This window comes from Polyodon spathula, chromosome 16 (assembly GCF_017654505.1).
Source record: "Polyodon spathula isolate WHYD16114869_AA chromosome 16, ASM1765450v1, whole genome shotgun sequence".
Taxonomy (NCBI): Eukaryota; Metazoa; Chordata; class Actinopteri; order Acipenseriformes; family Polyodontidae; genus Polyodon; species Polyodon spathula.
Window position 1 is genome coordinate 14,905,014 of NC_054549.1, and position 26,291 is coordinate 14,931,304.

General features: G+C 42.1%; 2 protein-coding genes across 13 annotated transcripts in view; both read left to right on the forward strand.

The window, feature by feature from the left end:
- The first annotated feature begins 350 nt into the window (after positions 1 to 350).
- LOC121328829 (adaptin ear-binding coat-associated protein 1-like) lies at positions 351 to 8,209 on the forward strand. Of its 3 annotated transcripts, XR_005951723.1 has the most exons (9): positions 351 to 496; positions 2,071 to 2,171; positions 3,315 to 3,419; positions 3,521 to 3,602; positions 4,135 to 4,246; positions 4,379 to 4,544; positions 4,827 to 4,905; positions 4,990 to 5,071; positions 5,363 to 8,209. XR_005951723.1 is itself a non-coding variant. In XM_041273918.1 (8 exons), exons 1-8 carry the CDS (start codon positions 405 to 407, stop codon positions 5,409 to 5,411), a joined length of 789 nt encoding a protein of 262 aa, XP_041129852.1. In that variant the 5' UTR covers positions 353 to 404; the 3' UTR covers positions 5,412 to 8,207. The 3 variants fall into 3 exon arrangements, 2 of the variants coding, with proteins under 2 accessions (XP_041129852.1, XP_041129853.1); XM_041273918.1 differs by lacking the exon at positions 4,827 to 4,905 and having other exon boundaries at positions 353 to 496; positions 5,363 to 8,207; XM_041273919.1 differs by lacking the exon at positions 4,827 to 4,905 and having other exon boundaries at positions 353 to 496; positions 4,993 to 5,071; positions 5,363 to 8,207.
- A 1,198-nt stretch (positions 8,210 to 9,407) lies between these two features.
- Positions 9,408 to 26,291, forward strand: part of LOC121328605 (rootletin-like) — a 35,879-nt gene continuing 18,995 nt past the window's right edge. Inside the window, exons 1-16 of one of the 10 annotated variants that reach the window (XM_041273437.1) lie at positions 9,408 to 9,488; positions 15,700 to 15,832; positions 16,196 to 16,341; positions 16,987 to 17,046; positions 19,142 to 19,192; positions 19,693 to 19,767; positions 20,324 to 20,515; positions 20,730 to 20,813; positions 21,248 to 21,348; positions 21,781 to 21,946; positions 22,192 to 22,298; positions 22,925 to 23,152; positions 23,966 to 24,062; positions 24,568 to 24,672; positions 25,124 to 25,351; positions 25,948 to 26,147. In XM_041273437.1, the coding sequence (XP_041129371.1) occupies positions 16,207 to 16,341; positions 16,987 to 17,046; positions 19,142 to 19,192; positions 19,693 to 19,767; positions 20,324 to 20,515; positions 20,730 to 20,813; positions 21,248 to 21,348; positions 21,781 to 21,946; positions 22,192 to 22,298; positions 22,925 to 23,152; positions 23,966 to 24,062; positions 24,568 to 24,672; positions 25,124 to 25,351; positions 25,948 to 26,147 (1,829 nt within the window). In that variant the 5' untranslated portion in view covers positions 9,408 to 9,488; positions 15,700 to 15,832; positions 16,196 to 16,206. Of the gene's footprint in view, positions 9,489 to 10,967; positions 11,080 to 13,155; positions 13,629 to 15,699; positions 15,833 to 16,195; positions 16,342 to 16,986; positions 17,047 to 18,627; positions 18,762 to 19,141; positions 19,193 to 19,692; positions 19,768 to 20,323; positions 20,516 to 20,729; positions 20,814 to 21,247; positions 21,349 to 21,780; positions 21,947 to 22,191; positions 22,299 to 22,924; positions 23,153 to 23,965; positions 24,063 to 24,567; positions 24,673 to 25,123; positions 25,352 to 25,947; positions 26,148 to 26,291 lie in introns of those variants that run through there. The other 9 variants (XM_041273436.1, XM_041273430.1, XM_041273432.1 and 6 more) reach the window with 9 other exon arrangements.

Below are 26,291 nucleotides of genomic sequence, written 5' to 3' on the forward strand. Positions count from 1 at the left end.
ACTAATACATAAACCTCCCGACCTCAACAATATAATGCATAATCAATATTGAAACCACCAGGTGAATCGACAGCCACACATATTGTGAACAAGGTGTATGAATTGAATATGAAATAATACTGTCAAACGTAACTAGAGTTTGCTAATTAAATGTTATTGGAAATAAAGGCAAACAAACAAAGAATTACCATCGGGTGGAAATGTGCCCCTTCAGCTTATTGTTGCTTAAAACTTTTAGTCTAAAAAATACTTCTACTGCATAATGAAAGACTGGTCCCGGGTAGGCCAGCAGCGATTCCTCCGAAAACAGGAGATGGCGCCTTTTCTCTCGGCGGCGGTCTTCCCTCCCCTCCCCTCACGGCTGAACAAGCTGATCTTTTTAGTTCCTAGTTAGCAGGGCAACGATGGCAGAGAGCGGTTACGAGTCGGTGATATGTGTAAAGCCGGAGGTGCACGTCTACCGCATCCCGCCGAGGGCGACGAACCGGGGCTACAGGTAGGTCCAGCAGGTTGGGGGTGCGCGTCCGAACCGGACAGTCTGCGGCGAGTCCAGGATCCAGTGGTCACGGTTAGGCCCGGTTGGGTAGTGCAGTTTCATTCAGGAAGTTTCCCAACTCAAAATAAAAGGTTCAGTAGAATATTTGTATTTATTTATTTATTTTTAAATTGACATTATACAATTCTATAAACGCTAATAAAAATGACAACACGTGTAGTTCGGTGTAACTTATTTCATACGGCGCCGCTAATAATGTAAATAGACAGTAAAAGGACATTTAATTTACGTCATCTTTTAATGTATGTGTAGCTTGGCAGTGTACACGCACATACATTGTTAAGCACGCTGTGTTATTTAAGTATAAACGTAGAATTACATTACGTTTTATTAGTAGTATTATTAATTACCGTGTATTAGTTATGTGTACACAGTAAACGAAGCGCGCGTCACAATGTTTTAAGTAACTTACTACAGAGTACGGTAAGCCTACGTAAACAAATGTTGCTTAAATAAGGCCGCACGCTTTCTTTATTATAGACTCAAACAAATACATTCTATAATTTGTTACTAGTGAGTGCATTTAAAAAAATAAATAAATAAATAAATAAGAAGGTAGTATGATTCAGTGGCCAACAGATGTTCTGTATGTGTTAAAATGAGCCTTTCCTGGCTAGGTCTGGTTTATCGAGCTGCTAGTTGCAATGGCCCAACACTGACGGGGGGGGGGGAGGTCTGCATGAAACACCACAAACAATGCAGGCTTTGTGTTGGAGAGAATACAGGTCATGTGATATTTATATGCCTCAGTAATAATAATAGCCACTTTCTTTATAATAGGTCAGTTGAACTAAACAGCATTTGTTGTTGTTAGCATGGCATTGTAATGCAGTTTTATTTCAGTACAATGCAGATTGAATTTTGCCTGGGATTGAGAGACTGCTCCTATCAAAGATCTGTTAAAAACCACCTGGTCCACAACATACATTGAAACCCCTTGTAGACTATTCTATTACAGCACCACCTTATGACGCAAGGTGCAAACCACGTCACCCTCTTCCCATTGGTCTGCTGTTGCTAATACCTGCCAGTTTTCAGTGCGTTAAGTGGTGCATCATTTTTCCTGGCATGTCTATAAACCGGTCAGTAGCAGGTGCTTTCACAAGTGTGGATTTCAGAACATACTGTAACACAGCAGGCTTTTTGCTTGTAATGGTCTTATCTAGGAGGCTGTTTGTTTTTCACGAGGTAGACTGTCACTTTGGGTTTTAGAGATTGTTTAACAAAGCATAGCACTGGAATAAATTAAGACCGCTAACAGGGACGGAATTATGCCTCCTATTGCATGGCAGTTTCACCCATTCCACATCTTAATATAAGCCCTGATGCATAGAAACAAGCTCAGGTTATACAACATGGTAAAACTAGGAATGGTACCAACTGCTGTGCAATAAGAGTCTTATTTCCATCCCTGCCTAATGTTGTGCAAGTCAATGATCATCGTATAGTTATTAGAAATAAATACACCAGGGATCCCTCCTGGCTCCTTTAATAACCCAGTGCTTTCTTGACAGGGCTGCAGACTGGAAGCTGGATCAGCCGTCATGGAGTGGGAGAATGAGGATAACAGCGAAGGGGAAGATTGCATACATTAAACTGGAGGATAAAACATCAGGTGCCGTTTCCTCTCATGCCACACGACTTTTTTTTCAGAATAATTTTTAGTTTGAAGGTTAACGTTTTAAATGTGCACACACTTTAGATTATGTACTGTTAAACTATATTACACATTAGGCATTTTCATATTTCTTAAAAGCTTATTTTAGGCTACATTTTGTGTTGCTTACTTAATGCTGGACACTGTTTACCAGGGTTTAACTAGGCAATTTCTGAATGTTAGTTTTCGTTTCATTGCATTTCAGTCCCTATATGAACGTGGCACAATCGGGTAGTGTCTACTGTAAGTGTGAACGGCACAGTTTAGTGTCTAATAAATGATTTGTAAGCATGGAAGCTCTAGTTTAGTTCTGGTAATATAAGCTGAGAGCAAAGGGCTGGTTCAGCAGAAATGGATGAGGCAATGTGATGTGCTGGATCCACTAGCACGCCTTGTGTGACCCTCCACCTTATAAAAATGAGTGCAGGGACGAACATGGAAGATTCAGACAAGTGTTCAAATATTTGTTCATTTGCAAAAACCTTGTCAAAGCCATTATATGCAAGACTGTATTAAAGATGAAAGATGTTGTAGAAGAAAGAATAGCTTGTGAAGTGTCTACTTTACCTCACTGAATTAACTAAACAAGAAAGGATGCTGTACAGTAGTTGCAGTATAAAATAATCTTGTATTTCAGGTAAGAACAGTACAAAAAAGACCACGCATTTTTTTTTCTCATAATCTGTCATTGTCCAATAAACAAAGTACCCATAGACATATTTTTATAAAGTAATAACGTGACGGTTTAACTTTATTAAACACTTCAAATAAAATACATGTGAAAGGGGGTATTGTACAATTAAAATTTATATTTACCGCTGTTTTATTTCTCTTTTTATTACATTCCACATACCAGAAACTAGGATCACAACATGAAAGAAAAACAAAACATTGATCACAACGCAAGACATTGTCTTGAATGTTTTGTAAAACGTCAGGCATTTTGGAGTGACGTACGTGTACCTGTATCATGTGGCAGACAGAAACTGACTCATTTTTGACAGCCAGAGTAAATGGAAGACCAAGAGTGGCTGTGGTGTTCTGTTTTGTTAAGCAGAAAGCTTGCACCTCAGATGTGCTGGGTTGTGTTTGTTCTCATAGGGGAGCTGTTTGCCCAGGCACCAGTAGAGCAGTACCCAGGGATCTCGGTGGAGAGTGTCACTGACTCCAGCAGATACTTTGTCGTTCGCATCGAAGATGGAAACGGTACGTTCTTGTCTCAGTGTTTCACTTTGTGATTTTAACAAAACTGTAACCCTGGTAGAAAAAAAAAAGTCTCTTGACGGGGTCTTCTGTTTCGCCCCCAGGACGGCACGCTTTTATTGGGATTGGATTTGTGGATCGAGGGGATTCCTTCGACTTTAACGTAGCGCTTCAGGATCATTTCAAGTAAGATTGTTCAGGAAAACATTTTCTGTCTCATTGCCTTGCTGAACTTGGGGGTGTTGGGGGTGGTCCTATCCAACCAGAAGAAGGATGGGATCTCTCCAACGGTTTAAAATTGATTTCAACTCCTCGACTGTCTGTTAAGCTTCATATAAAAAAAAAAAAAGTAATTAATTAGTCATTTAGCAGATGCTTTTATCCAAAATGACTTTCAGAGACTAACAACTGCTGCTGCAGCAGAGTCACTTACAATAGGACCTCTGTTTTACATCTCATCCGAAGGATAATAAAAGTGGGATTTTAAAGCGCATGTGCCTTCACTTCAAATCCCAGTTCAGACCATATTATTTTGTACACTTGGATAGAATCAGTACATAAGGGAGAGTGAGATATTGTTTTGTTTGGGACAACATTTATTTATTGAAAATGTTATTTGAATGTTTGCCTGTCCTTGCTAATGGCCCTATGAAACACTGAGTTTTAGCTGCATGCTGTAAGCCAGCTGTCCACTGACCCTGTGTAAATTTGGTTGTAGATGGGTGCGGCAGGAGGGAGAGCTGGCCAAGCAAGCGCAGAGCGGGGAGAACGCTGGCCCCAAACTGGACCTCGGCTTCAAGGAGGGACAGACAATCAAAATCAACATCGGGGTGAGCTAGCATGCGTAGTGATTGCTTTTCTACCTGCAGAATCTGCACAGAACAGGGCAGCTGCAGTGTTCGGGGTACTAGGAATCAGTGTGGGCATGATATCTTAATTTTTTTTTAATTAATTTGTTTCAGAATATAAAGAAAAAAGAAGAAAAAACATCCAAGTCCCGACCAGCAGGCAGTGGCTTTTTACCCCCTCCCCCTGGTGGCAAGGGTCTTGGTATGATCCCACCTCCAGCGAGCCAACCCCCTGGACTCATTCAGCCCCCTCTATCTCAGCCGCCACTGACGTCTTCAGGTATGGTAGGACAGCAATCACAGGGCTGCACATATGTAGCTGCATCAAATGCATACAGTTTAAAAGTCCTCAGCTTCTCCCATCTCTGTTTGATCTATTCATGCAGTCTATTCAACTCCAGTATCCTAAACTCTCAAGACAGTTTTGTAACTTGTATTAAGAAAAACGGTTGGTTTTTCATTAACGGGAAAGACTTTTTTGCTAGCAAAGCAAAAGGATACCACGTGTCATTAAACAAAAGTTAACAATCCAGACAAAATGCAATCTTTATTTTATACATAGCGCCGCGAGTAAAAGCCATACAAAATGATATCCGTGATTCCAAAGGAGACAAACAGAGACTACTTGAAACCAACCCGTTGTGAGTACACCATGAGAAAGTGTAGTCTTGAAGAAGAGCCTTTTTACAGTGCTGTGTGGTAACTGTTCGTTCTCATTTATTCAGCAGACATGCTTTTTGATCGCAGCCCCCCAGCCCCCTCCAGCAGTGGGACTGATTTGTGGGGTGACTTCGCTGCTGCCCCCAGGTGAGTTAGTCTGAGAGGGGCAGTGGGGGCTTTAATCATCTGGTGATGTCATTTCACTTCTCACTATCTTCTTTGTGCAGTCTGCATCTCACATTTTTGTAGTCAGCAAGCCAAACTACTGCTGTAACCTGTTTGTACCTGACCAAATTTATTTTATGAGTTTACCTGTTTGAACAATTGGTTGTTTTAGCGAGATTATAAAAAGATATGCAAGAATGTAGCATGTGCTTCATGTTAAGAGGTATGCTGTCTGAGCATTTATTTATTTATTTATTTGTTTACCTTTTACAGCTCAGCTCCTGGTCAGACCCCTAAGACTCCAAACTGGGTCCAGTTTTAATGGATCCCAGATTTCCAGGTTCCTCGCCACCTTCCCAGGATGAGGGGCTCGTTTGCAGTGAGGACCAGCATTTTTACTGCTGGTCGGCGCTGTGGGATTGGGGATCAGATTTGGAGCACTTCTATTCTGGTATTGCTCCAGTTAAGTTGGTGTTCACTTTTGTGTTTTACATGGTCCAGCCTAAACCGAATCTGTAGTTCAAAGGAGAAGTTCACTTTCTACTATAAATCAAGGTAAAACGAGTCCTGGGGAAAAAGTTTAGGAAGATATCATCTGGAAAAATGCATTGCATAATACAAATATAGACCAGCCAGTATCACTTCGTGGAAATGTTCCCTCTTCCAACTAAAACTTTCAATTAAAATGAATGATTACCAAGCTTTTCTGCAGTCATTTAACCCAGGATACTTTCAGTCTGGATCAGCAATTGCATTTTATATAGAAAACCAACACAGAGCGAACTGAACCAGCTTTGGCCCCAGAGTGAACCGAACCAGCTTTGGCCCCAGAGTGAACCAGTCCCAATGGAACAGACGTCTTTATTTCTCAGATACTGGGAGTCTCTCTGCCGGTATCTTAATCCTGTTTCCCGATTCCAGGGAATTCCTTTAGCTTTCATTCCATCCCCACGTCCCTTTCCCAAAAAAACTAAAACAATTTTACACATGGACATTACGGCTGTGGATTGCGTATTGTATGCTCTCAAAACATGATCTGTGCAAGTTCAAAATCGATCTGTTATATTGAAGCTTTGAGTCCACTAAAAATAATCCATTCTAATGGTGTGAGACAGCTGTGTATTCTAAATTGACATTAAATATATTCATGTATATCACAATGCATTTTATATATATTTTTTATCTTCCAGAATATTTTTTGAAATATGCTGAAATATCTAAAAGTCATATGAAATGTGTTAATGTGTTTTTCTATTTTTCTCCCTTGTGCGAGTAGCTCTCCAAGGCAGCGATCTTTGAGCATCACAGCACCTTATCACGACTGTGTAAAATGACAGTGTGTGTGTTTGTCTTGAAATGTATTGCAAAGAGGCTTAGGAAGGTATTACACTTTCTAAGCTGAAATAGTACTGAGGATGCAATTTAGTATTCCAGGAATGTGCAGTCCCCAGGCCTAAAGTAAGAGATCTGTGTATTGTAGAAACTGGAAACTATACAAATAAGCAAATTAGAGGAAAACATTATAGGGTTTTTTTGGTTCAATTTCTACTAATACCTCTAACTACAGTAAAGCGTGGTTTGGGATAGGCGCCACAATGTGGGCTTTCCCTAATGCAGTTCAGTGTCTCGAATGAGCACATCCAGTCTTATCCCTTGTTTCGTACACCTTGCTTGTTATTTTATGGGGTTGGTGGGGATCTTTGAATTTCTTCCAAACCCTGCAACCTTAGCCCTTGCAAGTGCCTTTACTTTATTTCAATAGTAAAGCTGTGTTTCTGAAACAGTCTAATCAGCCATTTTTTAATTAAACTATTCCCAGACCCAGTCGTCCCTGTTTTTAATAATGGAATTGGTGATCTAAATACTGCTACTGTTAAAATAGGCCTGCTTGCCAAAGTTATGAGAAGTGGTGTGCTTTTGGGTGTCGTCAGAGTGTTGTGTGTTTGTTTTTTCTTATTAAAAAAAGAAAAAAGTTAAATGGGACTTAAGAGAGGAATTCTGCAGTAAATTGAATTTGCATAGCAGTACCAGTGTTCTGTCCTGTACATGACTTTTATGAAGCTATTTTTTAACGTAAAAAAACCCAAAGCTTGCAGCTACTTCTGAGGCCCACCATTTAAAAAGTAGAACATTCTGCATGTTCCAAAAAATCACTTTTATTCTACATTTGAGGTGTGCAGCCCAATGCTTAGTCGTAAATAAGTGGTAGATTATAAAATTACTATGCACTGACCCATTTACTTTTTTTATTTGACTCTAAATGGCCTGTTTATCTATTCATCCACGCCATTCATTCCCAAATTCCAGTGACAGATTTCAGTTTTGTTTTTTTTGTGGCGCTGCAGCTGATGGACCAGCCAACACACAGCGTTGCACTAGATTATGTTTTTATGTATATATGTACAATCCACTGAGTGCGGTGTGCAGCAGCGGTAATGTGGGAGCTTGTTGTAAAAACAATTTGTGGTTCTTCATGTGTTGAATATTTAGCAGGCCAGCGCACTGGTTAACAGCCAGATCAGAGTACCTTCCTGTGAATGGAGCTCTGCACTATCTCCTGTGTCCACGGTGTTCTGGCTCACTTTGTAATGATGTTGCATTTTGTCATGTGACCGGGTCTTATAAGGAATGTACCTGTTTCACATTTGCAGTTTTATCAAGATCTTCTGAACGGCTTACTCAGTTGGAATAACATTTGATGTAGGCATTCCTTAGCACAAGTTATTGAGGGTACAAGACTTTTTGAATGGGTTCTGGGCTAATGACTTCTGAAGTTAGTACCCAAATGTCATTTTGCGTGGACATGCTACAGCCTGCTTGTCTGAGAAACTACTTTTCCATTATTGATGTAACTACAGAACTTGTTTTGAGATGCTTGTCATGCTATGGTTGTGTGATTGAATGTGAATGTGAAGGCAGGTCCACTAATGCTTTTTAAATGCTCCTATAATATGTTTTTTGTAACACATTGTTCGTGAAGTTGGGCTTACTGGGTTGGGTGGGTGGGTTTGGGGGCTGTCTTTCTTACTCAAGTGCCTTTCAGGGGGGTTTTGCATGGACTGTTAAAACCAGCTGCTGAACATGATACCATAGGTTGTAAATAAAGAATGTTGTCTTACCTGTCAAAGCCTCCTGGAATGAGTTTCTTTTATTTGTGTTTTCTCGTAAGAAGCAAACAGGACCGAAGAAGCATCAGCTACCTTGCCTTGTGTACTTTGGGATTAAGCCAGAGATGCAGCCAAGCAACTTTGACAATGGCACGATGATAGGATTTGTGCTCAACTCTTTCAACACTGCAGCCCTGTATACAGGTCTTGGGAAGGTGACTCCATTCATAATAACAGACTTTTGAAAAGCTGATACCCCATGTACATGAGTGACCATCCCTTTTATTTATTTTATATCAGAATTGCCATTGTTTTGTAACTTGACTTGAGCTTGGTTGTACAGCTGTCTGTTGCTACCTTCAACCCCCCCTTTGAAATGAGCTGTCAATTGATTTTAGTTTGCAGTATAGTTAAAACACTTTTTAAACAGCAATAGATTCATTCTAGTTCTTTTAATGTTTCTTCTTTCAGCTTTATCCTGTCGTGCAGCTCACCAATGCTTCTTTCGTGGTTCTATAAAATCAGATTATAATAAAATAGAACTAAAGGTAACCAATATCACTTCAATCCAGAGGGCACTATTTTAATCCTGAACAGCTTTGTTCAGACTGATTAATCGCCTCTTGGCCAACTAATCTGTATCTTCTTAATATATAAAGAATAAAGTTTGTCTGTCTGTCTGTTCCTTTATCCATTTGGACCCTGCAGAAGCTAGTGCAACCAGACTTTGCATGGCCTCCTCTTTCATCCAGGGGAAGGTCGAGTGCTGGGTTTGGATCCAAACTTTTGACTTTATTTAGTAACCCCCATTGCTGGATCACTACAGTAGCCGTGTATCTCAAATTAAAGAAACCCACAAAAACAAAAAATAAAAAGAACACTTCAGCTAGTCCTTTGTAAAGTGAGTGATGAAACAAGCTTTTTAAAGAGATGGTTTGACCTGAAAGCTCTGGACTCTGCTATGTCTGCAGGCTAGTCACAAGTGAGTTACCTGCACAGGTAAGAGTTGGTGGTGGAGAGATTTCCATGGTGACCGCATGCCTCCAAGCAATGCTGTTGAGTTAAGTTGAAGCAGCAGAAAGTGTTTGTTTAAGCATTGTTTGATTCCTTGGTGTGATAAGCTCTTGGTTGTGACAGTGTTCCTGGTTACCAAGCTGGAGAGCAAAAGGCCCAAGCGATCTAAGCAAGCAGAGCAGGTAGCTGAACACCACTGCAGAGAGAGCTTTAGACTGAGCATAAGGACTGCAGCTTTGAACTCGCTGTGCAAAAATAACAAGAGTGCTGAACATACAGTAAGTAACGGATACCTAAAGTGTAATTGTTTTAAAACGTTTCAGCTCGTGGATCCTCATCATGCACCTTTCTGATTGAGTGCTATAACGATATAGAGCTATGGACAAAAGTATTGGTATTGTATCCTATAGGACATATATATATATATATATATATATATATATATATATATATATATATATATATATATAAAGCGAATTTTAAACAAAGAAACTACAAACTGACACTGGAAAAGTACGGAAGCCAAATAGTAACCGAGTTTTTCGTAATGTCACGTTTTTCAGTTTTGTCTCAGTTTTTCATTGTGTATGGGGAAATCTACAAAGCGGTATGTAATTCAATATGGTAACGTAACATTCAACAGGTTTAATTCGACTTTATATGTATTCTATAAGGCGATGTAAAACGTTTGGCCGGATAGCTGCACGTCACTGAAACATTGGCATATTTGTATTAGTGTGCTAAGTTATAAACAGAAATAGGAAATAAAGCAGGATATACTAAGTTTTAGGCACGGTACAGTGTTGAGCTGCAGGAAGCTGGAATTTAATAATGCCAGTGGGTGTACAATCAGCAATACTGCTGTTGAGAAAATACCAGTACTGAACTGAACTAGAAAACTACATTTTTATATTCAGACTATGGTCAAGTTGTTGGGCTGCAGAGATGATCAGACCAGTCTGTGCTTTTCTCTCGTTTGTCTCTGTAGAGCAGTGATTGGAGGTGTTACACCAGCATCCTTTTTGAAAACTTGGGAACAAGCTCACTTAGCTTTCATTTCTCTACTAAATTTGCATTTTTTTTTGTATCCAATTGGAAACAAGCACCTTTTAATATTACAAAAAACTTTAATAATGAAAAAAGTACTACAGTAATAACACTAGAGTCTTTTGGACAACAGTAGTACTGCAAGTTATGTATTAATTACACTATGTATTGATTACATAAAACATTTACTGCAATGGCATTCGCTCCTACCGCAGCGCGTTTAGTGGAATATTCAAAGTTAGTCCTATGCAGTACTGCTACAATGTACTGCATTAAAATGTTAATATGTACAGAATGCTGCAGCATCCTGTTTTTTGTACGTAGAGTACAAGAGACACTTTAATAACTAAAGTACTTGCAAAGTCTACTTAGAACACCAGATGGGCATCGTGTAATCTGTGTGATCTGACGAGTCTGCAAATACCAAACCAGTGGTATACACTCCCCATAGTATCCATGTCAAGGCTGACGCCGTATTTCTCGTTCTACAGCTGTATTGTTTTCCGCTTCTCAAAACGAACAATTCAGATACAGTTCTGGCTGCGTCTCACAATGCTGGGGTTTTTATATTGCAAAATCATGGATACTCTAGCTCCACCCTCAGAGCGTGCAACTGATTTAGGCGTCCAGGGAACAGTAAACTGTGCTCTCCCATCGCCCCTCCTTCCGCAAAATCAATGCAAAAGCGCATCCAATCTGCAACGCTCAAATATGGTTTGCACTAACACACACAGTTAGGATTTTTAAAAAACCCAGACGGCGGCAAACACGAGAAGATACTGGGGAGAGTTTTTTTGGGGGAAATAAATACCAAAGAATAAGGTAGGATTTGCACACATTTATGATCAAGAAAACGAAACCAAATTCTGCAAAAGATAAACAAAGGAAATGATTCTCAGTCTTGGCCTGGAAATTAATTGAAGGCAACCAGGATGCAAAGCCTTGAACTGTGCGGGAGGAGGAAACACGGATTGTTTGTTTGTTTTCGTAATGGATTAATTACTGGACATGCAGGTCGCAACACTGCAGGTAGACAGTGCGCTAATTAAAAAATAAAAGCGACAACCGTGTTGGTAACTGTCTGTTTAGCTAGGTTACCTTGGCAGATGGGAAGTGAAGTGTGATAAAGTATGTTGATTTTAAAGTGCAATATTTAGCTGGATGTTGTATGCAAAATAAAACAGCATAGCCTATTTATTTATTTACATGCCAATTTGAGGGTGTTTTATATAGAGAAATTGCCTGCGTAAAGTATCAAGCCAGCAATATGATTGCGTTCTAAAAATCTGCGTGTGAGCGTTTAATAATTTGGAGTGACTTACGTCATAAATGGTAATCATAATGTAATTTGTAATTGTATGCTGCAGTTATGAAAAATATGCGGTTCATTGCAGCTTGTATTTAAGTACTTTATGTTTTGGTACACGAAACGCCTGGATTTAAAAGTTTTGCGTTTTTATAATAAAAATCCCAAAAGCGTTTTTTTTTAATTTTTTTAAATTTTTTTTTAAATGTGGACCTGAAGCGTTTGAAAACAGATAACTAGTATCGATGTTAATCTACTTTTACACTTCTATTTTCCTAATCCTTCTAATTTCCTAATCCTTCTAATTTCCTATTTCCTAATGTGTAATCTGAGCAATGCTGTAACGGTTTTCGTAGAGATGACCATTTATTCTGATTCAGCAGTTGCATAAAAGAAGAATGATGCAAAAGTGAATTATGATGTGTTTTGTTATCAGTTTGTATGTGACAGTGTCAACTCTTACAGTGTATCATGATATGCATCATGTGTTCAATGGGCACTAGGTTTGCGTTAATGAATGCTGTACAGTATTGAGTACAGTTGGATTTGATTACCATTGTGATGTCGGAGGACCAGTGCAAGGATATGGACAGATTATATATTTAAATTGGGGACATATGATTTCAATAATACATGTCCAGTATATGTGATAAAGTATAATTGTAGTATATAGATTCTTAAACACGTGTTATAGAGCAAGATATGCTTCCCACTGAGCACCTGTAGAGGTAATTGAGTCAGACACAGCCTCGTTCTAATTATCTCTGCACTAACTTGCCTAGCTTGAGTCAAAATTATTACTTCAAGTCACATGTGACGATGGTCAAGACACCAGATTTAATGGACATTGACAGAGGGCTGCTGGTAGGGGCCTGGTTGGCATGTGCTTTGAGTCCTGCAGAATTGACTGAAGGAACAGTTTCAAAAGCACAGTGCGTGCCATTCTCAAAAGCAGACTTTCTGCAGAGTTCAACACCAGCACCTCTTTGGATGGAGCTCCCTACTGGTGCCCACGATGGCTGGTGCAATAAGGGAATTCCACTCTCTGTGAAATGTTCTGGGGACTTAGTGCTGCTGCCAGTGACAGCCTGACCACTTCTGCTGGAGAGCTAAATGAAAAAGATGTGTTAGTAACCACGGAGATGCGGTTTTCAGGTTGAAGAGGGAGGAGTGGGCTACGCTACGTGCATTGTATATTCAGCTTCACCGTCTGCTTGTCATGCTGGGTCCTACTGCTCTGAGCTGTGACGAGTTCTGATTGAGGACAGGGGAGTGTATTTGTGAGTTTGTGTTTTTCTTTTTTTAAGTTAGTGCTTAAAAGCGTTCTTATTTTATTTAAATTGAATTTACCCCCAGCGCTCCTATCTATCTATCTATCTATCTATCTATCTATCTATCTATCTATCTATCTATCTATCTATCTATCTATCTATCTATCATTCTGTATGTTTTATTTTAGACACAGCGAAAGAATCCCTTGGCGTCTAGGACCCCACGGTCAGATACCCCAAAGTAGTTTGGGCGTGATTTTCTCTCGAGGCCCCTCCCTCTTGCACTGGACCAGCCGCTAGCACAGCGGATTTAAATCAAATCCTGATTACCACTGACCTGTCTGCAAAATCAGCGTGCAGGCAAGCAGCAAGAGGACCGTGTTAAGTTGCACTGTAACATCGGTGTTTAATTGTGTAGGAGGATCAGTGCAAGAATATGTACATATAAAAAAAATACACATTTAAGCAGACATTAGAAATTATCGACAGAATATATGTATCATTTATTTGTCCAGTATATATGTGATAAATAATTATTGTAGTTGACATAGGTCGTATGATCCCGGCCTGTTTCTATGCCGCGGGATATGCAATGTTTTTTTTTTTTTTTTCCCGTGGAATTTGTATGCTTTGGTGTTGAGCTGAAGACTGCGTACTTGGAGTGAACGCTGTCAAACAGTAATTTGCATGCAACTTGTTGAACTGGATAGTTTAGCTATCGTTATCAAATGAGCGCCTCTGGAGATCTGAAGTCGAAAATCGGAGGAGAGTTGAAACTAGAAGCCGTTATTCAGGTCTGTGATGTATGTGTTTTTTTTTTGTTTTTTTTCACAGCGCGCCCGCACAATAATCACGGCTATAATCAAGTAAGAACTCATTTTATTTTCTGTTTAAGTTATAGTTCTACAGCAACAAACCCAGTCTCGCGTTATGTGTCAATGCATTGGATGCGACGCATGTGAAGAACAGTAAACTGTATAAACATATAGTCATTAAGATTATAGATATTTGAAAAAAAAAAAAGAAAAAAAAAAAACGATACCGACCTTTGTGTATAATGTGGTACCGTTCTGTGCCTTAGTCCCTAATAGATATACCATATTGTATCTAACTACTACTGTACAATAGCCTCACAAAAATGTGTAGCCAATCATATAACATATACCAAGTGCAGTAAGTTGTTAAAACGACCGTCTTACAACACCATCGATGTGCAATAACAGGATAAACATCAGTTTGTTGCACAGCCAGTCCTTTGTAAGAATTGTAATATTGATCAACGTTACAGTATTTGTGCCACACTGTAAAACGCAATGTTGACAAACACATTAGTGTTTTGCTTTGATTGCTTTACATTCACAAAAACGCAACAAAGTGTTTATGAAATAAACATTGCGTTGAAAAGTATTGCAGCACGAATGGGGTTATATTCTCTTGCATTAGATTTGTTTCATTTTTAAACACTTGGCTTGCAGTGCAGTTCAAATTTGATTTGATTAACTGTTTTATTTTTCAGAATTAATCTTTTAGTACAAACTTATGTCATGTACAGCCAGTTGTGTAGATCCCGATTAGCGCTGATCTCTTGGTCTGCCTGAGGTTAATGTCCAATATGCTAACCAGTCAATAGGGTCTTCTTTAAAAATGTTTATTTGAAATCTGCTTTTTTAAATTAAGAAAATAATGTTGATATTCACGAATCTGTTTTTAAATAAGACAGCAACAGGCACTGACAGTGACATTATGTCTTTATGAACAGACTGTTTCGAATTGCTTTGAGACTTCCTGAGGGGACGCTGTCTCTGAACGTGTTGGTAAACAATGTAGCAGGTGTGATCAATGCGGGGTGCGGAATGATAGCCAGTGAAACTGACGCATACAGAACGAGAGTGCCAGCCTTCTCGCTTAAAAAAGTATTTACATTTTAACTGGCATTATTCATATACATATTTATATACGACTACAAAAAAGACTGGGGGGGGGGCGTTCTTTAAATAAGTGTTAAACCATTGAAGGACCTAATGTATTTTATATATTACTTATAAACCCGCTCACTGTTTATTCTTGCTACTTCAGCAGGAGTTTATTAATGACATTTCGCCTGAGCGCATTGGGTCAAATCTCACAAGGTACGCAGTGCAGTGTGCACCAATTTTAACAAACGTATGTACACTTCCAAATAGCTGTAATACACTTCGGAGATGAACAGTACTCCTTTTGCAAAATACATGAATACCTGTCTACCCGCTTGAATCTGGCATTGCCCTGGTCAGGGGGCATGTTCTCCTGGTGTACCCTGGGCGCCTTGTTTACTCTGCAAGGCAGAAAGTGGTAGTTTATTTCAGCATCGTTGCAGATCAGTGCTACCCTTGCACCCTGATGGTGCTGGCTGTTTTCTAGACAGTAATACACTGTCTCGCTATTCCAGTGTTGGGTGTGAATTGTAGAGGAGTGTGACAAAGACATTAAGACGTCCTCCATGGCCTCCACAATCCCTGAATCCAGTTGAGCACATTTGGGATGAACTTGATCAACTGAATCCTCTATCTACACCAGTTCCGTGAAATATAATGGACTGAATGGGCTAACATCTCTCAAGACACATTCCAGCACCTTATGGATTCTCTGCCATGTGTGTCAAGGCTATGATCAGGGTAAACGGTGGCCCAACACGATATTAAGGGCAGGGCCTAGTAAAGTGGCCAGCAAGTGCAAGCAATTCAAATATAGTTTATTTTTTTTTTGTGCTTGTCATTCAATCATTTGCCTGGAGATAGCAACCCGAAGACCATCGTGCTTCACGTTACAGCCCAGCTGGTCTGGTTGAGGTTCCCTTTGTGTATCATGGTGTTTATTCTCTCTCAGAGGCTGGAGGAGAGTGTGCTGTCATCAGCAGACGAGAAGAGCTTCACTCTGCGAGGCGACACCCACGACTCCCCGCCCACCCCGCTGCCTGCGCGAATCAGAGAGATTGTCACCAAGAACCTGACTGAGGACAGTGAGTGGCGTCCTCTCTCTGTCTCTCTCTCTCTCTCTCCATCACACCACACTGTCTATTTAGTACCAATATATATTATGACTCTGTGTTTTAAAGGATTCATAAAACTTAATTGTGACAATAAATCCATGTGATATACAGTAAGTGTGTATAGTGTTCAGTATTTACCAGCACAACACTAAGTCTTTATGAACACAGCCTTCACCCTTTCTCTCACTCTTCCTGCCTTATTGAACAAACTTAAATTGTCAAAAGGACTTTATTTGGCCAATTTAAAGCAGGTATTGGCACAGATAGAGTAGTAGATCAGATGCAGCGTGTCTGCTCCTGTTCTCACTGTCCCTCCTGCTCTCTCACTCTCAGCTCCAGTAGCCATGGCCTCCGTGATCTCTCTCCAGGAGGAGAACAGGATCCTCCAGCAGGAGCTGTCCCGGGTCGAGGACTTGCTGGCTCAGAGCCGTGCCGAGCGCGATGAACTGGCTATCAAATACAACGCCATCAGTGAGCGAGTGAGTCCCACTGCACACACACAACAGAGCGGACTACTGCAGATCAGTATAGAACAGCATACCACTGTACAAAAAATCTGGACTGACCTACACCAGTACAGACTAGCACAGCACTCTGCAGACCAGTATAAAACAGACCATACCACTGTCCAGATCAACCAAGACCAGTACAGGCCACTGCAGACCAGTATATCATGCTCCAGAATTGCCTACATCATTACATACCAGTATCCTGCCTGGCCAGTACTAAACAGGCTTGTCACTGTAGTGTATAAGAGGCAGACGTGCCAGTAAAAGTTTCAGTTCTTGAACGCCAGTCTAGTGTGGAGATGCTTGCCTCGTCCACAGTACAGTTCATTGCAGGCCTGTCTGGACTTGCCTGTTAATAAATCAGCTGTGAGGTGGCAGAGCAAGCATTTTAATCGCTGCAGAGTCCCTGTGTGCAAACCCAGTCTCCTGAAGTCTTTCGCAAATGCCATCCATTTGTGGCATTTGTTGTCTCCTAGGTTACACCAAATAAACTTTAACCCATTTTACCTTAATTGAAGGTGGGTTAAAGTATTTGTTTTGGATTTTATTAAATAGTTGAACCTAGCTGAAATGTACACATGTATTTAACATGACTATTACTCATTTTTGGTGCAGATGGAAGTCATGTCTCCATTGGCTCTCCTTAGTAGTGAGCTGGGACACAGGAAACTCAAGGTAGTTATCCTGTACTCCTTTTCAGTATAGTAATGCTAGAGAGGAACTGTGCTAATTTAGATGAAAAGCAGCACCTCACTCATACAGCAGATATTGAAGCTGACATAATACACCCTGGGCTTCCATAATCCATGAACAGGGCATGCCTTGCACCTCTGTGATCTACTCTCTTTCAGATCAACCAACCATTGACCGAAACATTTGAAGCCCTCATTCTCTGACTCGGATTGGCTATTAAAAGCTATATTTTGGGACCCACTTTGTTTCTTTGTAGTCTATGAAATATTTGTTAGATGTCATTCCTCATGTTCCTCAATGCTGGTGCATGCAGTGCCTGGTACTATATTTTCTGATAGCTGAATCACTATTAAGGGTTTGAGTTGCTTGTCTAGTTTTCATGAAGCTCCTGGTTTCCTGGACATTTGTTTTGAAGTGTTGTTTTTTGCACACTGGATGTTTAAAGCATACCTAACGTTGTTAGTGTTGTATGACTCGGTGTGTTAATACTGTCTGACTCCTCATTCCGTATGCTGCTGTAGGGTTTATTATTACAGCCCTAGCTGTATCTTGTATAGCTTTATGGGGCTTGCCGGAGGAAAGGAAAGGCGAAACTGAAAATGCTTTCATTTGACAATGACTGGTCTGTTTAATCCCAGTGGGGGGATTCATGTTAATCCCTCCTGATTCAGAGACGTTGGCTGACAGTCAGGACACAGTCTTCCTCTGCCTGCCTCACTGCCCTTCTCACTTTCTCATGCATACTGTCTTTCTTTCAGCTTAGAGAGTCTAAAGATTGCGAATAAGTAGTTACATTACCCCAGATTTTGATAAATCCTATAAGCTAATGTGTTATGTTTGTGTGTCTCGTATTGCAGTTTGGGAGAGCTTTTTTTTTTTTTTTTTTTTTGTTTTGTCATCCCCTTACACACGATACTGTGATTTTATTTATTTAATACATCATTACATGTTAATCAGAGTTTCAGACCCAAGAGCAAATCCAATGCACCACATCTCTCTGCTTTTAATGCGATTCTATAGAGGAGAGAGCGGGCTTCCCAGCTTGGCATGTCACTATAGCAACCGTTATTGGAATGAACAAAGTGGCCAGTTGCTATGGCGGCAGTGTCCCATGGAGATGTAAAACTCTTCCTTGAATGGTGCAGGTCTCTTTGTGCAGGAGGGACTGAACTGCTTGGGTTTACTGGAGAAGGAGGAGATGGGTTTAATGGGGAAAGCAGTTCACAAAGAAAGACATTCCTGGAGCTACCCCCGCAAACACAGGGTTTAACCAGTGACAGTGCGCTTACTCACAGTATTTATTCAATTGCATTTATTTGATTATTTATATATTTGTATTGTGTAATGAGATAAAACTATAACTGAAGTCGTTTTGTCAAAACATTTGTTTGCCTGATTCTCAATCAATGTTTAGAGTTGTTTTAGCTTTGGCAATACTTGCCTGTTGTTCATGCCAATAAAGTATTATTGAGTTGAGAGAGAGAGAGAGAGAGAGAGAGAGAGAGAGATTGCTGTATGTTGCTGCCTCTCTACGCTTGCATGCAGATTGAGGTGGGAGATTTACTGAGGGATCTGTGATTGTCAAGGAATTGGTCAGGGGAATGGCGGAGGGGAGAGCGAGTGAAGGGGTCATTCTGGGGCTCCCCGAAGAGGGCGCCGCTGAGGACGGGCTGTACGTGCGGAAGAGGGTGGAGCGGGCAAGTACAAAGGCTAGCTAGGCCTGAGGTGTTTCCATGGAAGCTAGGCTGTGTTTACAACTACAATACAAAAAAAAGTAGGAGAGGGGGCCACCCCCTGGGTTGCCGAAGGAACCATTTAAGTCCTTTTTTAACCCTTTCAGGGCAGGCGCAATTCAAACTCTGCCAATGAACCTTAATAAATCGCCAATAAATGTAATTCTGTTCCCAGCTGGGAAGCGTGCCTCATCTCTTGGCTGGGGTTCAGTATACCAGTCTGGGAGACTCTCTCTCTCTCTCTCTGTGGCTGGGGTTCAGATCTCAGGGCTGGGGTTGAGAAGTGGCAGCAGTCATAATGAAATGGCACCGTACCCTGAATGCTGTGTGTTGTTCTGTTGCAGTTGGAAGAGTCTTTGCGTCTGAAGGGGAAGGATGCTGTGACAAACGCAGATGTGGGTATTTAGAGTGCGAAGTGTCGGCTTTCTGTGGCGGCAGCCCTTCACTGTTGTCCAGAAACTTTAACTATGAGTTAAGCTTGGTTTTTGTAGAGCTACCGGGATTTATAATGCCAGCGCATGGGCACCCCCCTGTGAAATGTACAGTGAGACTACCATTTCTGTATATAACAGGAAATGCATGCACTAAACACTGCAAACCCCATAGAACAAAAGAATCATTTGTATGAGGAGATTGATAGGAGCAGTATCTTGATCGCATGATGTTCATGACCTTAACCCCAGAGTTATGAGTTTGCCCAGTTTTATGCTTGCATGTAGTAGAAGCAGCAGCAGCACCATGCATGTAGGGTTTCCAGACAAGATTGTGCTTCTATAGCTGCCTGTATGTAGCACCTGTCTGCATGCCCATTTCCAGCCGCTGAACTTTTCTTGCTATCTCCGCTTCCTCTCCTCTGAACGCATTCTCTGCTTTTCTGTTCTGCTAAACCTGGAAGCTGGAACAGCCAATCAGCTGGCAGTGTGGAGATGTTGGTGCTGAGGGGGCGGAGCTAAGGCCACGTAGTCCTCCGGTAAGCGTATTATTCTGTTTAGGAGAGCGAGTGATTTAAGGAGTCGGCTATCATTAGAAGTGCAGTACTTCTGGGTCTTGGTTCTTGGGCAATTTTTAAATCATGTAAAGCAACAGTGCTGCCAAGAAGTGTGTTCCGCTACTGCGGTCTATCTATCTAAAAAACCAAACCATTAAAATAAATTCACCAGACTTGCATTGAGGAATGTCCTTGTTATGAGACAAGGATAATATAAAAATAGGAAACATTTCTATTTTATTTAATTGTTCTGTTCTATTGTGTTATGTAAAAAGGGCATCTTCCTGATGTCTTTTTTGGTCACGGTGGGTAAGACAACAGGCTTCGATAGAGGGCTGATAGTCCCTCATTTAGCGGGTACCTCCCATATCCAAAACTGCACAAAACACTAATGTGTGGATCTCCAACCACAGCTTCCTGAAGGAAGAGCAGCTAAACATCTTTGGGGATATTGTGTTGAATCAGGGTATTCCTGGCTGCCCAATTTTCTCGTGTCTCTGATTTTAACCCATGCGTCTCGTCTCTCTGTCTCTCTCAGTTGGAGCAGACCCTGCGCGTGGAGACTGGCGAGCAAGACCGGGAGTCCCTGGAGAGCCGGAGCTTGACTCAGCAGAACATGGAGCTGCGGAGAAGGCTGGACGAGGAGCAGGCTGCCTACAAGCGCAAGCTGCAGGCTTATCAGGAGGGGCAGCAGAGGCAGGCCCAGCTCGTACAGAAACTGCAGGCCAAGGTACTGACCAGAGGAAATCCTTCAGAATCGCTGGGGTGCAAAATACCCCACATATCTATGTTAAAAATGAACAGACATTTCAGATATAACAAATCCCCTGAATGAATCTGAAGTGCTGAAGTTCATAGTTTTTTAAATAGTCTGCCTCTTAACCTATAATCTGCAGTGGCAGGTAATCATGCTGTGTGACTGGACTGGGTCCTGTTGCCCTTAGGTGCTGCAGTACAAGAAGAAGTGTGGAGAGCTGGAGCAGGTTGTGCTGGACAAATCAACTGAGCTGGAGCAGCACCGCATGACTGTGAGTGGCTGTGGGGCAGGGTCTTCCCAGTGGGGGTGGAGCCTCAGGTGATATGGGCTCTTAGAGGGGAGGAGTCTCAGTGGTTTCCACTGCAACAAACCCTGTTTGATGACAGTTCTGGACACCATTCTCAATGATCACACTTCTATGATACTGTTCACCTCTGCAGTCTGGTTCATTCTGGTTGGGAGAATGGAAAAGCTTACTAGTTGAAGTAGTAACACCTAAAACACTCCTTGAAAAAAATAATTTGATTCTCCCCTATGGAAATAGACAAGCCTTGATGATTATCCCTTCCCAATATTTTGTCTGCATTCTCAGGCAGCTTGAGAGAGCAGACAGGACTAAAAAACAAGATAAAACATCATAGAGGTCAAAGATCCAGCATTCCAAACAGCTCTGACAGCGGCGTCTCTCACTCTCTCTCACTCCAGAGTCGCCTGGACTCCTCCACTGGCCGTCTTCGTCCTGAAGAGGAGGAGCATAGCAACGACCTGGAGAATGCACTCATCCGATTGGAGGAGGAGCAGCAGAGGTAGACGGGACTCCAGAGCATTGGTCGGGGCTGCCAAGAGCTGCTGTTATTGGCTGTGCCTGGGGATATTCAGCTACTTAGTCTAGCTTCTATTGATTAAAATGGTTGGCCACAAAAGGTTTTCCACTTAATATGGTAGAACTATTAAAATAACTATAGCAGGAAGATTCACTTGATTTGGTTATTGTATCAAGAACTGGGCAGAGAGCTTATCCAGACTTTTATCAAGGCCAAAGACCGACCTACCTGCTTAATATTTATAATACGTGTATGCATTCTGTATGCTACTTGCTTTATTCTGACGATAGTTAATGCGAGTCAAAAGTGTATACAGAATACTATTAAAAATCCATGTGATGTAAATGTAGTGCTTGTGTCGGAGATTGGCTGGTACCTGTCTGTCTATGAGACTGAGTGTCTGACCGTCCACAGGAGTGCCAGCCTCGCCCAGGTGAATGCCATGCTGCGGGAGCAGCTTGATCAGGCCAACTCAGCCAATCAGGCACTGAGCGAGGACATCCGCAAACTCACTGCTGATTGGACGAAGGCCCGCGAGGAACTGGAGCAGAGGGAGGTTGATTGGAGGAGAGAGGAGGAGGTGGGTGGGCTTTACTGCATGAGCTATGTCTGAGATATTGCTTAAAATACAAATATTTTTTCAAGTTAGTATTGAACCCTAATAGTTGCCATTACATATTAATTGACTTTCTTAACTTCAGCTGAAAAAAAAATAAAGCAAAAAGTTGGAACACAGTGCCTCCTTGTGGCTGTGTATTGTAAATGCAGAGAGCTGTTAATTGCCGCTCCCCTGTTGAGTGTGTGTGTTTGTGCTTTCCTCCACAGTCCTTCCACACTTACTTCAGCAGTGAGCACAGCCGCTTGCTAGCCCTGTGGAGACAGGTGGTGGGCTTCCGGCGGCACATCTGTGAGCTCAAGAGCGCCACAGAGAGGTGAGGGGGGGGAGGGGCTGGAGACCAGATACCAGAGACCAGTGGGGGCGGGTTTTGTGAGCTAACCCCAGCCCACAGAACACCTAGCAACTGCCATACAACTGCTGAAGCAATTGCTTGAGTTGCTCAGTTATAAAATTGGTTTTAATATTTGATGCTTGATATTTTCCACACTGCGGAAATTCTCCTACTGGTTGTTTGAAAAGTTGCCACATGTTTCTCAACATCACGATTCATTCAATTGTGATAAAACTTGGTATTCGCAATCGTCGCCATGTTCATTGCATCACTGTCCTCTCTGTTGAAGGCTGTATTGTGGGAAAAGTTTGAGATTTTTATAAGATGCTACATCATGTGCAGGGTATCTCCTATTGCTATTTGAGATTATCTCATGCAGTTTGGACGAGGGTTCTACTTGCTACACACAATGTATTGACTTATTGTAAATCACAAATACGTAGGTTAACTTCAGAATTGGGTCTTCTGTTTTTTTTTGCACGGGATGACATACTCTTTGCAGGATGAGATGTACTGGAATTTTAACAGACCCTTAACTGTTTGGTTCTCGTGCCTGTTTTACCACGATGAAACGATACATATGGAATTCGTCGCTCCTCTGCGTGCAGGGACCTCGCGGAAGTGCGGAACGAGCTAGCCAAGGCCTCCCGCAGCGCCCACGCCTCCTGTCTCAACCTGGGTGCCAACCTGCGAGCCAGCGAGAGCTCCTCCACCCTGGCGCTGGACAAGCAGAGCGCCCAGCGGGCACAGCTGGAGGAGCAGCTGCGTGACAAGGTGCGAGACATGCTCCAGATGCAGGCCAGATGTGACACGGAGAAAGCAGAGCTCAACGCCAGGTAAGAACCCAGCCCTGCGAAAATACACTGCAGCAGATTTGCAGCAGCATTGCATGTATCCTGAGTAATACAGTACAGTTGACCAATGTTTCAGCTAGTATCTTCACCAGTGTATGAGCGTTTTGAAGTTGGGTGTATTTGAAATGATTCTACACATATTATTAGTAATGAATTACTATGGCTGGACAATGAAGTAATGCTACTTTCTGACTGCAGTATAGGTACCATAGTTGCTATGCAGTGCCACTACAAAGTGCCTACAGGACATTCACATGATTGTTTCCTGTTCATCCTTTCTCTAGTATTATAGGTCATTTTGGCAAGGAATACTTTATAAGGGGTCAAGGAATACTTTATAAAGGGTCCCCGGTTGAAATCCCAGCTCCGCCACAGTGTGACCCCGAGCAAGTCACTTAACCTCCTTGTGCTCCGTCTTTCGGGTGAGACTTTGCTGTAAGTGACTCTGCAGCTGATGCATAGTTCACACACCCTAGTCTCGTATCTTGAAAGCGCTTTGTGATGGTGTTCCACTATGAAAGGTGCTATATAAAAATACAGATTTATTTATTATATTGGCTGCTGCGATAAAATAAATAAATAAAATGTCAATTATACCATATCAGTAAAATATATACAAAATGAAAACCTGAATAAACGGACCAATCCAAAATGGCAAAATAACCCCCATCAAATGACCTGCCGTACTCTGTAGTGCATATTGCAATCCTGTAATAACTGGCCCCTCTTTCTGAAAGTGTTCTTTACTGTAGATCGCTTGTAACTCTGATCTTTTCTCTCTCGGTCTCTCTGCAGGATTACAGAGCTGATGGTGGAGGTGGAGAGGATGAAGACCCAGGGGGAGGAGAAGGAGAAAGCCAGCACATCTGTCACTCAAAGACTGGAAGCCCTGGTCAGTACTGGAGAGGGGAGGCTGAAGCTCAGTCCTCGTGAGGTTCTCTGCTGTGCTCCCTTAGCTAGAATCAGTACTACAGTATTCTATTTCATTGTGAACTCTCGTATTCTACTGCAATAGTACAGTACTATAATACAATACACATTTTCAATAAAATAAATTAAATCACTCCAGATTGTGGAACCATTTTTGGCAGTCACAATTGTACAAAACCCATTTTGGGGGTTATATAAGGAATAACATGTCCTGGCCAGTTGTCCTGCGTGATTTTTTAGAAGCAAGATGTCTGAATGGGCAACAAAGGCCCCACATTCACTCTGCTCAAAAGCAGTCCTGACTCTTTGAATTGTTACATCACCAGTGATGTCACAATCCTTCTAAAGATATGTTTAATATTTGAAAAAAGTTATAAACTAAATGAATGTTAGACCTCAGCTATCAAACTCAGAGCCCCGATCCCTGGTGCTTCATACTCATGTAGTACCCTGCCTGTCCCCTGCAGGAGGGCAGTCTCTCCCAGGAACAGGCTGAGCGAGAGCAGGAGGAGGTGGAGGCACTGAGAGCTGAGATTGAGACACTGCAGCAGGCTCTCCGTGACATCACACAGGTGAGGAGGGGTGTGCCACACAGGGTAAGGTGGGCACTCTGTGACGTCACACAGGGTAAGGGGGGCACTCTGTGACGTCACACAGGGTAAGGGGGGCACTCTGTGATGTCACACAGGGTAAGGGGGGCACTCTGTGATGTCACACAAGGAAAGGGGTCACTTTGACATCACACAAGTAAAGAAATATCTTGAAAGCCTAGTGCAGTATATGTAATTTTTAAAATAAAGTGGAAATCAAGGAAAAGTTACTAGGCTAAGAAATAAGACTAAAGATTTTGGTATTTTCAGTGACATCATCACAGTGAACTGTAAGAAAAAACAGGCCTGTAGACTGGGTGTGATCCATTAATTTCTGGACCCTGGTTACTATGACACTGGTTACTGTGACACTGGTTACGCAAAGGTCATTCTGTGGGGTGTGCCAGGCTTGTGACTGTGTTCCTCTGTGCAGGCTGTGCTGGCGGACTCTGACACGGGGGTCCCTGTGCCCCCCCTCGAGGGAGAGCAGGACCTGATGGGCTCTCTGGGTGGGGTCTCAGTCCTGCACAGCCCCTCCCCTCGCCGGGGGGCTTCTCCTCGCAGGTCTGCCTCCCCTCGACGCAGCTTCTCCACCAGCCTTGCTGACCCCACGCTGGGGGCCGTTCGAGCCGCCCTAACCAACAGACAGATCCACTTACAGGTGAGGATCCAAGCCCCTGCACAGGTGTGACTGGCAAGTCTTTGCAGTCCCCAGGCGAGTGACTTAACCAAAGCACTGAAGCAGTGGTTTTGAATCTGGACACCTTGTATTAATAATAAGATTGTTACTGGTCCCTTTTTATTGGGCTTAGAATCCTTTTAATTCCTCACTTGATTAAAAAAAAAAAATGTTTACATTAATTCTATAAATGCAAATATTTCAAATACAGCTCTATAGATAAACTCTTGCATGCTGGTAACTTTGCTGTAAGTCACATGGTCTGTTTGCAGCGAGACTATTGGCGTGAGTTTTAACACATGAAGTGATTAGGTACCAGGAAGTACCAGCAATTTATCTTTAGCATTGTCCTTGAAATATCTTCATAACCTAAATAAAATCCAAGCAAGAGGTCAACAGAAGAAAAGGGGGTAAAATATTGTAATATTGCTAGTGGTGTTAGCAGTGGGATCTGCCAGTGGCCAGCAGGAGGCGCTCTTTGTGACATCTTCAAAGCTACTTAGTACATTACACTGCTTTAAGATTAACTGATTTGCACTCGGGCAGAATTGAATGTGGCGGAACTTTTATTTATCCAGGAGCTGCGAGGGCGCTATGAGGGGGCCCAGGATTTGGTGGCATCTCTGCGACGGCAGCTGGCCGAAAGCGAGACGGAGCGGCGGGCACTCGAGCAGCGGGCACAGCAGCTGAGCGAGGAGAGAGAGGAGGCTGGGCGAGCCAAGGACGCCGCGCAGAGAGACGCTGACAGACTTCGCTCCTGCACTGAACACATTGGCAGGTAAGCCAGCCACCGCAACCAAACGCACCAACACATGAGGATATAGATGGTATCCTTTCCAAGACTATTCTTAGTTTCAGAAGAATGACTATCCCTTATAAAAGTTTGGCAAACCAGGGTAAGCTATTGTAAATGCTTAGTATA